Source organism: Spermophilus citellus (assembly GCF_964194105.1).
Source record: "Spermophilus citellus genome assembly, chromosome: 6".
NCBI lineage: Eukaryota > Metazoa > Chordata > Mammalia > Rodentia > Sciuridae > Spermophilus > Spermophilus citellus.
In genome coordinates this window covers 1,455,353-1,469,368 of record NC_138187.1, presented here as the reverse complement: position 1 = coordinate 1,469,368, position 14,016 = coordinate 1,455,353, and the positions used below count along the sequence as shown (strand labels likewise).

General features: G+C 50.9%; 1 protein-coding gene across 3 annotated transcripts in view; it reads right to left on the bottom strand.

Moving 5' to 3' along the window:
• The window catches only part of GRIN2A (glutamate ionotropic receptor NMDA type subunit 2A), a 327,406-nt gene that overhangs the window by 130,138 nt on the left and 183,252 nt on the right, over positions 1–14,016 (bottom strand). For all 3 annotated transcript variants that reach the window (XM_081297655.1, XM_081297656.1, XM_081297657.1), the window contains exon 2: positions 11,389–11,981. In XM_081297655.1, the coding sequence (XP_081153781.1) occupies positions 11,389–11,981 (593 nt within the window). The remainder of the gene's footprint in view (positions 1–11,388; positions 11,982–14,016) is intronic.

The window sequence follows — 14,016 nt, the reverse complement described above, 5'->3', positions numbered from 1 at the left end:
AACGAGAAATCTGCTGTCTCCCTCCTTTGTGTTTCTGTGCACACCAAGTCTCTTTTTCCCTCTGGCACCTTTCACTGATTTTAAGAAATTGGACCATGTTGTTGTGAGCCCTCGTGATTCTCATTCTCAAGATCCTTTGAGTTTCTTGCACTGTGGGTTTACAGTTTCCATCAAATTTGGAATATTTTCTGTCCATTGTTTTTTCAAATATCCTTCTTGCCCTCCTCCACTTTAGGGACTCACAGTACACGTGTAGTAAGACCCCCAGTCACCCTCTTTTCATTTCTTAAGTTCTGTTTTCTCTGAGTTTCATTTTGGGTGGTTTCAATGGCTTTGTCTTCAAATTCACCAACCTTTCTTCTTTGATATCTAACCTGCCGTTGGTTCTATCCGTTGGTTCTACACATTGTATCTTCCATAGATAGAATTTTGGTGTGAGTCTTTTAAAGTCATCTTCTATATCCCTATTTAAATTTTTGAAACAGTGGAATTGAGTATTACAGTAAATCTTTGTGGAAATATCCTCATCTGCTAATTCTATGACTTATCTCAGTCTGGATGAGGTCTGATAATGTTTATTCTTCTCATTATGAGTTGTATCTCCCTACTACTTTGTATGACTGATAACTTTTGCTTGGATACAAGGAATCATACATTTGAATTTATACATTTAATTTGTTAAATATTAAAACATGGGCACTGTACTTCTAAACTTCAGAGTTGGTTTTTGCTGTACACGAGGCAATTCCTCACTCTCATGTGCCAATCACTGCAGCTCAACACACTGGGGTCTCAGGCAGCTCTCCAGGGTGGTCTGAGCAGGTCTGTCCTGTTAATCAGGCTCTGTTTGGATTCCTATGCTCACCTCTTTCCCTCCAGCTCAAGGAATCTCAGGCTTTTCCTGGGTCCCCCATCCTTAAGTGGCAGCCTGGAAATGCTCCCAGGGCAGCAATCTGGACAATAAGCAAACTCACTAGCCCATTTCCTAACCCTTTGTCCATATCCAATGTCTCAAAAATAATCAGTTCACGTTCTGTCCATTTTTGTCTCCTTCAGTCCGTAGGGTCTACACAGCCCATGGTACTGACTCTGCCTGGGGCAGAAGTTCAAGTCAATAGGTTAATAAAGTTAATAAAAGTAAGAAAGACCATTAAATCTGTCAAACACTACCCAAGCTGTTAAAATTTACAAATGCAAAAGTAATTTTTGCAAATATTGAAAACCCCATAGCATGAAGAAGAAGAAGCAGAACTGTGTTTTTTTCAGGGTTCAATGTCACACTTGACATTTTCAGCAACGACTCTTAAAACAACTATCATGAGTCCCATCAGACTCTACCATTTGCCATCCATGTCACCACCATTTGCCATTCATGTCACCAACTTCACCAACTTCCCACTGGAACACACATTTTCTTCTACCTTGAAAATAATACCTAAAAATTAATCCAGGATGACGAGTGGGCACTTTCCTTGGGTAGTCCCTTGAGTTCTCACTGAGGGGTCAGCTGTGCTAGGCACAGATAATTCCAGTTCTCACCCAAGTGGAGTGAAAGTGTAAAACCTACAGCTACATAGAAGGTCAGTCAGCCCCCCAATGACTATGTCCCCCAAACACCCCGCTAGGGTTTCCAAGTACTGTTTTGTGAAAATGTGGGTTAAAGATTAGCAGCACTTCTCCAGTCTTGGGCGAATCTGATGGTGGAAGATCATAGACTGGAGGTTTCTCGTGAGTGACAGCGTTTGCCAGCCATGCTGCAGGGAAAGAGGGAACTGTGTTGTCCACCGTTACAGCTGCACGAACCCAGGTACGAGGTTCTCCAGGCCAAATCTCAAAACTGCCTCATTCTAATTCTCATCCTAATCTTCCTGTCTTAAGGGACACAAAGAGCAATGGCTGATAATAATATTAAATTAAATGCATTTGTGATAAAATAAAATGCTTAAAGAAGTCATGGAGGTGGCTTGTCCATGAATTAAATGACCCACTGGGGTCAATGAATGCTGCCCTGGGTGGGGGACAGCCACCTCTCCCTCCCAGGTGACCATTATCAGCAAAGACATGGAAGCATTCTCATTAACTTTTTATATTTTTCAAAATAAGTGAAAAGTATACTTTTTGTGAACTCTTAAATTTGTAACCATTGAGGCTTATGTGACTTACAACACACGCACCCCGCACACCCTCCCACACTCAAGTCAGTGTGCAGCTTTCAACAGTACAGAGTGGTTTAGAACCAAACCCACAGACTCAAATGCAGGCCCCACGCTGGGTCAGTCGTGGCCTCTGGCTGGGCTGTGTTCCTTCTCTTGTCCTCCATTTCCTCGTCTATAACAGGTGATGACCGGCCTCTGGCTGCCTGTGGAGCATCCATCTCTCTCTTCCTCAATCTTAACAGAGCTCGCACTTCCTGAGATTCTGTGCCCCTCAAGGATCAGTAGGTGCTGGGGAAGTCTGCACTGTTCCCAGCTGCAGGAAAGGCTCTGGCTTGGTTTTGCCTCCTCAGTGACTGGGTCAGGAGCCCAGAATTCAGGCAGTCATAGCATGTCACTTTCTTTTTCTATTATTTTAATTTCATTTTATTTGGTCCCAGAGATTGAACCCAAGGGTACTTTAATCCTGATCTATACGCCCAGTCCTTTTTTTTAATTTTTTTTTTTTTTTTTTTTAGTTAGAGTCTTGCTAAATTGTGGAGGCTGGCCTCAAACTTGAGATTCTCCTGCTTTCGCCTCCGACATCACTGGATTACAGGTGTGTGCCACCATGCCCAGCAGCACATGCCACTTTCAAATAACTCTGATTGGCCCAAGGAAAGGCACATCATCTTCTAATTTGGCCACAAACATAGAAGTCATCCCAGAGACTGATGATAGAAAATTTGAAGTCATGAGGAAGCCAGTGAGAGAAAAAAGATCACATTCCCCAAAAAGCAGATCCCAAAATATGACTGTACTGTACTTAAAGTCATACCACCTCTGGATAACTCTGCATTGAGGTGACTGCTTCCTGAGATAAAAGCAGCCTAACCCACACCTAAGTATTAAAGACAATAAGAGCTAGTCAGCATGCGATCTATCTTATCACTGGAGCAAGTTCACGTTTCCATTTCATCATATGTTAAAGTAAATGTGCTTTCATAATGTCACTTAGGAAATGAAGTTTCCCATCTCCCCACAGACAACTGGTGCATTAATGACGTCAAGATTTTAAAACCCCTTTCACCAATGATGGGAATGAGCAGGACGTGAGCCCCTGTCTCAGAGGACGCTCTCCAGGATCCGTGGGAATCCGAGCCCCGTGTGCTCACCCTGGCCTTGGGCCAGGACTTCATCCTGAGGACGCCGGCAACTTGGACAATACGCCAGACTTGGGCAAACTTTGGGGCCTGTATGAAAACATGGCTGTGCTCCAGGCCCAGGCAGCATGCAGGCAGCACCACCGGGCTGGACCGCGACTCCCGCGTCCCCGGGGTGCACGCCAGACTTGAGTCACCAGGAACCTGGGGGCTCAGCCCCCGCACACAGGCAGCCTTTGGGTCAGAGCAGGAAGAGGAGGAGGCAGAGTGGCAGGAGCATGGACGGGGACCGTGAAGAGGCCTCTTGGGCCCTAGCTCCCGCCTAGGAGGGAAGAGAGGCGGCTTGTGGCCTACCCCGAGGCCGCCACCCAGGGCCCCTGCAAACGAGCCTGCCCTGAGCACCTGCCATTCCACACGCCACCCGGCTCCCCTCCCTGTCCTCGACAGGAAGGATTTTTGTCATTTTGTAGGACGCCAGATGCTTCTCCAGTTGTGTCCAGTGAAATGAAGGCAGAGGTGGTTCCTCTGCCCAGACTCTCCCGGCCTCACCTCTACAGACCCAAAGCGTGACCTGCTGCCTGTGCCCAGCTCAGTACGCTGCTGATTCCGATGACTCACGGGATTCACTGCTGGGGCGATCTGCCTGCTGGTCACCATGTAGAAGTCCTACTGTCACCACGTACTGAGTATAACTGCTGGTGTGGCTACTTAGCTCTGCTAGGTTGCAGTAAACCTAGATTAGCCACAGCCACGGATTTTACGTGGTTGACAGGTTCGTAGGACCTTCCATGAGGTCTCGCTCGGAACAGACGCTGTACAGACACCCACCGGGCTCCACCAACTCATCAGGACTGAAACCCAAGTCTCCACGTGGAGAAAGGCAGCCGGAGTCCACAGCCGGGCTCCTCCTGACAGTCCCTTCCCTGTGGGTCAGCGATTCAGGAGGAAGCGCCTCATGGTTTGAAGCCGATGCTCCTGAGCCTCCACTCCCCCCTGGGCCCTCTTGCCACATCTTAGGACCTCAACTGCCACCAATAATCTCAAACCCTTTGTACTGTGTTCTCAGCCTGAGTTCCGACTCCCGTCTTCGGTCACCTACTGGAGATTTCCACCTGGATCTCTCAGGAATGTCCAGCTGGATGTGTCTGAAATCAGACATATTTCTGACTCCCTCTCCCACGATGTTTCTCCCCCTTTTCTTGTTTAGTAAAAAGCATCACCATCCATTCTGCTATATAAATTGAAGAAACATTGATAACATATCTTCTTATTATCTCAATTTACCCCTCCAGCCATGCTCATTTTGCACCCCAAACTGTGCATTAATTAAGTCCATCATATTTTGCTGGATGCATGGTCACTACTCTCGTCCAAGCCACCGTCTTGTCTGTCTCTCTTGGACCTAGATGGTGGTCTCCTAGCTGGTCCCTGTGCTGCACAGCCAACCTCGCCCCACTCTGCCCCCTGTCAGCAGGCCCCAGCTCGACTTGTATGGATGACCAAATTACCAGTTTCACAATGAAAACCTCTCGTATTCAACCCTGGAGGAAGCCGGTAGATAGATCAATACATTTTATTACTAGGCAATCTGGCTCAAAGATCCAGAGACTCTCCTGTGGCCTGAGGCAAATCTGAACAACATTTGGGCTTTACGTGTGACCCTAAAACCACCCAAACTACCTTTCCCTCAAGGTAACGTCGTGGCCAACTTCTGGCCCTTTTCAAGTTGCCAGCATCGAGTTTCACCATTTGTCGAGGTATTCACTGGATGCCAATTGGAAATGATTGACGTGCACTGCAGGGCTGGCATACGGCGCTTCTGACTTCCAGCCAGGAAAGGGAAGGCTGTGTTCCAGGAACCAGGGCACAAACAGAGATGGTGCTGGAGGGCGGCTGTCGGCTGAGCCCTCAGGCTGGGACCCAGGGGGCTCAACCCCACGTTTCCTGGGCCCTTCGGGACACACAGGAGGTCAGGTCAAGCTGAGCATTTGGCCGGGGAAAGCAGGGGAATTAATATCTGTAGAGTGCCAGGTATATCCTAGGGCTCGGCTAAGTATTCCATGTGCATTTAATTATCCCCACAATCCTCTGCAGTTGGAATTTTCTGTTTACCATCCAGGAAATGGCAGCTTGAAGGAGGAGAGCAACTTCCCAGGATGGTGAGGCTGAGAGGGTTTGAGCACAGCACTGTTTAAATGCACATTCTGCAGAGTCACGGAGCCCCGGAGCACGCTTTGCTCTCAACAGCACCTGCCCCTGGATTCCCTCTCTACTCAGCTCCTGTGATTTACTTTGAGGCTCAGCTTCTTCTCTCCTTTCCTGAGCTCGGGGTCCCCATCAGATTTGCAGCCCGGACCCCAGGGCGACTCGGCTCTGGAGAGCCTGATATGACTGACAGCATGTTGGTCGAGCAGAGGGGGGTCCCACAGATAAACATTTGCTGAGAGTTATCACATTCACCCAGGGAGGCTTAACTGTGGTCAAGCTCAGAGAATTAACTGGGCAGGCGCTTGCTGTGGTGTTAAAGAGAGACCTACAGAGATGATTCCGACGTCAAATAAAAATATGCAGCAGTGTCCCTGTGGGCCATTAAGCCAGAAACTTTTCCTATGCTTGTTTCCGAAACAAAGACTGAAAAAGGAAATCAATGTAAGTTGGGCACAAACTAAGCTCTAACTTGCGTATCTCCCTCCCGTTTCTCTTCCTCTCGGGATCATCACAGGGCCATTGCTTCTTCAAGCAGAAACCTGACTTCACAAATCAAGAAGTTGGCATAAAACATATAATGAGCCCACCAAGCATTGCCAACTAAGGCCAAATAACTTCAATACCAATTCCCGACTCCACCGGGAGAGGTTTTTCCTACTTGTTTGTGATACAAATACACAGAATCACGTCCACTTGATTTCTAGTGGAGTGACTTCTTCATGTTCATCTCTTAGGATTAAAATAGCAGCCACAGGACAGAGGTCATCATTCAGTTGTTACAGAATAAAAGTGAAACACGCTTCCATGACTCTCTTCCTGACCTTGTGTGCAGTCTGCAATGTCACCGGTGTGCACTCAAGTGACGATGAGGACCATCATGAGAAAATGATAATGACCTCAGGGTTATGCGTGCCACGCCTCCTACCTGCCAGGCACCAGGCTGTCTCACGTCCATGCTGCCATTTAATTCTGCCTCAGTAAGAAGTGATGGTATCGCACGCGCGCACACACGCACACATACACACACACACCCGGGGCTCAGAGTGGTCAGCAACTCATGCCTGGTAGGTACGTGGTGAACCACGGGCCAGCCGGTCACACCCTACAGCTGGGACTGCTCTCTGCACCACGCTGCCCCTCGTCCCCCAGGGCCACAGGGCTCCGCAGGCGATCCTTGGGCAAGATGAGAAATATTGACTTTCTCCCTTCTCTGACCCCTTTCTCAGTAATGTAAAATGTGTCCCCTCCACGGTGGAAGAGGGGACCCAGTGCACACACCAACACGCACACATGCACACACATCCATGGTGCACATCCAGGGTTCTGCATCCCTAACTCCACAGCCCTGAAATGTGGTAGGAAACTCCCCCAGGCCCACACGGAGGACCAGAGACAGCACAGGGACCAGCAGCTCGAGACGTAGCGCAGGCAGAAAGAGTGAGACCGCCCAGAGAAGCCTGGCAGACGTTCCCAGGGCACCAGTTCTCGGGTCCTGCTCCTCTTCTCGGGGTGCTGTGCCCACCACGACACTTCCCTGTCTCCTGTGCCTCTGCCACGGCGAGTAGGGCTCTCCCAGGGGATGTCCTGCTGCCCTGTACCTCGGAGAAGAGACAGATGCCACGCTGCTGGCCCCGGGCTCCTGCAGTGGCTCTCTGGGTCATCTGGTGCTAGTCCACTGGCGGCCACGGGTTTCTTCTTTTTTCACCATGAACGAATATCGTGGGCCCTGGTGAGCAAAGACTTGTTTCCCTCCAGTTCCGTCCACAGGTTTCATCAATCCAGGTCGAGTGTCCCTGGTCTGAAATGCCTGGGGACAGACGTAGTCCGATATTGGCTGTCTGCACAGACCTAATGAGATACTTGTGGGCTGGGACCCGAGTCTCGAGACAGAACTCATTTAAGCTTCACATACAACCTTATACTCATAGTCCGAAGGAAATCTTCTACCATGTTTTTAGAGCACTGTGTTTGATTCCGACCCATCACGTCAGGTCAGGAGTGGAATTTTCCACTTGTAGCACCATGTTGACACTCAAGAAGCTTCAGATTTTGGAGCATTTTAGAATTTTATATTTTCAGAGTGGGAATGCTCAGAGTGTTCTAGTGACCATTTATGGACAGCCTTCCCATGGGCCAGGCCCAGGTCTGAGAGGCTTTTCTCATGCCCATATTGCACTGGAGGGAACAGGTGGACTCACCCCAAGTCTCAGATCTAAAACTGGGCAGGTCAGAGACCCGAACCCAGGTCACCTGGCCCCAGAGGCCACACTCTCAACTGCAATGCCACGCCACCTCCTGGGGAGCCTGTCCACTCATGAACAGAACAGAACGGGTCCCACACCAGCAAAACAGGTCACGGTTTACCTCCATGGCCCCGGGATGTGCTCTGTGCATGGCGAAGGGACAGATGTTTAATAACTTCGCAGTTGCAAGGAGGAGGTTACATAACTTGGCTGAGCTATTTTTGAACTTTGAAAAGAGCAGTCAGCATTTTCCAAAGTGTCCTCTGCAAAACGAGGAATATTAAACATAAAGGAAATCTCCCCTACTGTGCTCTTGTGAAGCTGTGGGACAGAAACAGGTGCGTGGTCACATCACCCACACACCCTCCCTGGTAAGGAGCCCCCTTGTAGGAGCCCCTTGTGCCTTGCCCAGCCCGACCTGGGTCATATTGCTGTAATATCCTGCCCACACAAGACCACGCGTAAAATCATGAGCAATGCCCCTGAGGGCCACTGGCTCAGCCAGTCAGAACGGACACCGGAGTGCCAGTCGGGCATCGTGAGACCGGCAGGTGCAAATTCATCCAACGCTCTGAGGCTCTTTGCCTCTTCCCCGTCACACAGGGGACATCTTGAGAGCTGTGTATGTGGCCAGCACTCTGCCAAGTGAGACTTCTTCCTCCAGCTTTTCAAGCTTGAAGTGAGAAGACCCTCCCTCGAGAGTCCTGAGGTCCCGCTACGCACAGGGGTGGATCCAACGCGGGCTGGAGAGGTCGCATCTCTGCCTTCAGCTCCCAGAGTGAGGGTCCCCTCCCGTCACGACCTGGGTGTCCGTCACAGGGAAATGACCAGGTGAAAGATGAAGTGCTCACACAACAGGACGCCAGGCAGCCACCGAGAGGAACACACGACGATATGTCCCCGTCACAGAGGGGGCTTCCAATCGCAAGGTGGAGGCAACGGGAACTCTGACCTATCAGGTACATCTGTCTCCATCAGGAACAGCGGTGGCCCGGAGTGCCAGGCACATGAGGCTTGGCCTGAAGTACAAAAACGTGCGCGGATGTGGATACGTGTCAGATTCAGGGTGGTAGTCTCCCTCCCATGGAGAGGAGGAGAGAGAAGCAGAGCCAGCGCGAGATGTGACCAGACTCTACATGATCATTCAATGTTTTATTCCTTTTAAAATGTGGGGAAACGGGACGCGTCAACCTTCATTCTCTGTGAGGAGGACTGGGTATTCCATCAGACCCTGCACGATTTTCAATATTTAAAAGAAACAAACAAGCATTCCTGTTAGCTGAGTTTGTCTTTAGATAGATCTCTCCTGTCTTCATCTCCCGTCTTGTCAGTATGGTGTTTGGGACAGAGGTTACGCCTTGGTCATCTGTGCGCTCCAGGGCGAGCACGGGTCTGTCAACAGACGGAAGGACTGATGGATGCAGACAAACAGAGTGTGTGTGATTTTTTTGGAACGGCTTCCCTGGCTTCCTCCAGCTGTCAGTCAAGGGCAGACTGACAGGTGCCACTCTTTCCTGAGGTGGTGTAAAGAACAGCGTGGGGTGGGGGAGGGGTGAGCGCCAGCCCTCAGGGACAGAGGTGCTCCATCACACCCCTCGCGGTGGAGGGTGACTTAGAGAGTCGCTGTCTGGCTTTTCTGGGCTGGAATGGCATTTACAAAATTGCTGCGTTCAGAGGTACGACAGCAGCTCCCAGCAGCGGGGTTTCTCTCCTTAAAGAATGCCCTCCCAGGTGGTCCCTGGAAAGACCTGGATGTCTTGCCAGTTATCCTCCCGGATTTTCCTTTCCTATATAGATGACATTTCAATTGCCTTACAATGGAGTTATGTTCCCGTCAAAATGCCACATCCTGAATATCCCGGCTGCAGGGCACATCTCGTTAAGGAGAGCGCGGATTCATCAGCCCAGTCCCTGTCCTCGGCTCGCAGCAGCCGAGCCTCCAGAACCAGCGCTCGGGTCTCATCCTGAATTCTATCTGGACAAGGACTTGGAATACCAAACACGACGTGGCAGAAACAGGATGGTAAAGAGGGGGAAGAGGAGCCGGGAAGGGAAAACCTCAAAGGAGCAGCTTCCTTGATCCAGGTTCGTTTTTCAGGTGTATCACACACACAGACACATCATGTACGTGCACACACACACGCACATGCACGCGCACACCCCTTAATTCCCAATTCACAGGTGACCTCTGAAATGTCCTAGAATCTTCCCGAGACGCGACAGATTGGCAGTACCCTGCTGGCAATCGACAAACAAGGTCTCCTGACTTTCATTTCGATGACCAAAACCTTCACTTGCGACTCTTAAGGTTGTAAAATGATCACCAGCCGCAGGCACGGTGCCAAGCAGCACTGCCCCAGCATCTCACTGAATCCTCATGACAACCCCCAGAACACGGTTCCCAACGCCTGGTCTTCAGGCCAGCAATGTCCACACCACCTAGGAACGTGCCATAATTGGAAACCCCTGGGAATCGCCCCACACCTAGGAATATACTTGAAATTCTGAGCGTAGGGCCCAGCAACTGGTATTTTTACAAACCCCCCAAAGATTCTGGTGGGTGCTAACGTTTGAGCATGACCTCCTCGGATATAGGCGACATCATCGCCGCGTTGCGATAAGCACCACAAAGGAGCGGTGATGGTCCAGTCCTACAGACAGTGGGCCAGGTGGAGCTGGAATCCGGACAAGTCCCTACACAGCGCCCCCTGCTGGCCACCTGAGAAATGAGCACAGATCAACCAGGGAACATCAGGCAGAAACATGCGAATGACGTCGGAGTGAGATGCTAAATCTCAACAGCTGGGCCATAACGACAGGCCACAAGGTACAGCGACACTTCCCAGAAACAAAATGTAACGTCTACCCTGATGGGACTGGTTAAATAAATTATGATACATCCAGAGGATGGAGTGCAACGCCGTCTTAGCACTGATGCTTGCCAAGATCTCCAATGACCTACGAAAATACTTAGGCACAAAAGAGATCCAGCCCACCGGTGGAGGCAGCCTCCCCAAAGCATATCGGGCTGCTGCAGATGTGGGAAGTGGGCTGGTTTCACAAAATGCTGGTGTGAATGTAGAGGGTCCAGTTACTTGGTAAGCACAATTTGGTAATAGATACTCAAAAATGCACCTGCCTGGTGACCCTCCAAACCCCACTCTTAGACTCAACCCTAGAAAAACAATTGCACATGTGATTCAAGAGACAATGTGATGATTATCCGTGGCGTTCCACTTCTAACGGAAAAACAATCTGGGGGAAAAAAACTAAATTCCTATCATTATGCAGATTCGAAAAATAAACCATGGCATATCCATATTGAAGAATACGATATGCACATTGCAAAGAATTTAGATAGACTTGAGATATAATTACGATAAATGGTCGACAGACAGATAGAGTTTTTGAATTTTAAAAAGTTGTAAAAAAATGAAAATAGGATGATATCTATCTCAAAACAAGATGGGAAGAAAATGGAGAAAACAGGGCAGAATCAAACAAAACAAAACGTCTGCTCACACATAACAGTCTCTGTTTTCAGAGCACATTCATCAACGAGTATGTAAACAAGCAAAAAAAAAAAATCAGGGCAACTAAACCCTGCGCCCACTCTGGGAGCAAGCAAAGACCCTCTCTTACTGGTGCAGAGTGTGAGTCGGGGTCTCCGGCTTCTCCGTCTGCCCGTAGCAGCTGGCCTTGGCCTCGGGGATGTAGGAGAACTTGTCCAACATGGAGGACGCCGCGGTGGTCAGGATGCCCAGCCCGTCCCTCACCCTCGCCTCCAGGCTGTAGTCCCAGTCGTCGTAGGAGACAGAGATGAGTCCCGATGGAAACTCTCTGGGGATGAGCTCCGTGTTCCCAGAGACCAGGCTGGGGACAATCCAGAAGAAGTCATAGCCCGTGAGGCCCAGGGAGCGGGCCTCGCTCAGGATGGGGATGGCCTCGTCCTTGGAGCAGTAGAGCAGGATGACGGAGGAGTGGATCTTCTTCAGCTGGACTTGCGTCTTGGCGTCCTCGAAGGACGTGTCCAGCGTGATCACGTTCTGCATGTCCCAGCCCACGAAGCTGTTGTCCACCGTGGTCTTGACGAAGCTGATGAAGTCCCTGTAGCCAGGGAAGATGGTGGTCACCAGGGAGAAGACGTGCCAGTCGTAGTCCTGCATGATCTTGAGCATGACCGTGGCTTGCTGCTGGATGGACGCTCCAAACTGGAAGAAGGTGGACGTCGGGTCCTGCCGACAGGGAGAGGAAAGAAAGCCGAGGGTGAGCGAGGCGGGCATGGACAACCGTCTGTCTGTCTGTCTGTCTGGGCTCAGAGAGGGCCCCTCCTACAGCCAGGGGAGGCCAAGCACGCATCTACCCATTTAAAACCATTCCTGAGCACCTACTGTGTGCCAGGCTCTGGAGCAGATCAGGGAGCTACAGGGAAGGTGCTGCTCTTGAGCCACCCCCACCCGCTCTCCTTCCCTCCGTTCCTCCTCTCCCACCTTCAAGTCCATCTGGGTCCCACAGAACAGCTCTCCCTGGCCCCAGGTTCCTACTGGGGAAAGGGAGCCGCATCAGGAAACAGATTCACAGGAGACACCGGAGCCCTGGAGTGTGCCATGCCTGAGGCCATCAGCCCTGGGCCTCTTGGCTACAGGGACCAACAAGTTCCCGAGCCACGTAGGCCCCTCTGAGTCGTGTTTCTGTAACACCAACTTAAGGCTCTCGACACCAACACTCACAGGTTGAGCTCCTCTGTGCGCCAACTTCGCGCCAGACCTTGGAGATCGTGATTAGGAGGCAGATCCCCACGGGGTCTCTGCTTTCATAGACCTAGTGGAAATGTGGGGACGAGCAAACCAGGACCAGTGACCGAGAGAGGCCGGCAGGAACGTGGAAGGAGGATTCACGCGAGACACCACTGGGGGCATGACAGAGGTGTCCCGAGGTACATTTTGAGGGTTCCAGGAACTGTAGACAAGGGCATTCTGGCCCCAGGAGTAGAAAGGATAAATGATGTTAAACAATTTGGCAAGAACCCCACTGTGTAGGGCCTCAAGGGCTGCAGGCAGAGACCCGGAGCATTCCAAGCACAAGAGGCAACCACCAAGTGTTCACACGCTGCGTGTGACACGGTGACGTGCACTGAGCTAAGGGTTCCTATTAGTCCTGACATCTGCAAAACTCTATGAACACGAGACCAAACTTCCACTCAGAAAAGCAGGCGACGGTACATCCGCACCCTGCTCCGTGCTTCAAAGCCCCAGAAGGATCCCAGGAAGTTGCTCATTTATGGGTGGGTGAGGCCGAAAACGGCCACACGCCCAGTCAGTGTCCGAACCCGGTCCTGAGACCCCAGGCCCAGTCCCCTGGCCCACACTCCCCCACGGCCTCTAGGGGTCCTTTAGGGTTGGCACAGGACTGGTGCGTACACCGTGGGAGGGTGGGAAACTGCAACCAGGCAGAGGGTGTGCCCTTTGTCAGGATGCGAGAAACGCCGAGAGTCCCCAAGATCCTGATGGCATTGCAGCCACGTGTCATTCTGCACTGTGTGCGGGCCTGTCTAGCGCCACCTCCGCAGGAAAGCACACGGGACCCCCTCTGCACACGCACACACGTTCGAGGGGCACGGGTCGCCTGTGTCTTTCGGGGCGGTGCTACAGTGACGCCCGGAGTCCTGGAACCGGTCCGCCCTCGCCCGTGGACGGTCACGGAAGGTTGTCTAAGTGGCCAGACCTCTGTGTGCTCTTTTCTGAAATGTGTGGGTTTGGGGATGATCTGGGTGCTATGTGGCCCAAAGGCAGAGAGAAGAAACAGGGACAAATAAATGCCTTCTGGGCTCCTTCCCGCATCACAGTTCTGTGAATTTTACCTAATTAAATCAATTAAAATGGGTAACAGATTTAAAGACTTTGAATAATTATCTTTTCCCTACAGTAGCTTTTGGAGAAATCCAATATTCTCGAATTGATTAATCATGTTAAATCACATCTCAACAAGACTGTGAGAGCCTCAAGGGCAGAGAGACTGAAGTCTGCGTCTCTTTGTCCCTGGAACCTCACGGAAGGCTTGGCCCGCGACACACGGAGAAGAGAAGAATGGGGGTCCACAGCAGTGAGCGAGCGTGTAGCCTCAGAGAACGTCCTGGCTTTAAACAGAAGGTGGCAGGGGAGGGCTCGGTCCCCGGCACTGCATTTTGAAGGGACCTTCAGCGTTCAAAATGTCCCACACCATCACCACCGTCTCCACCCACCCGGAAACCACTCCTCCTCCCAAAGCCCT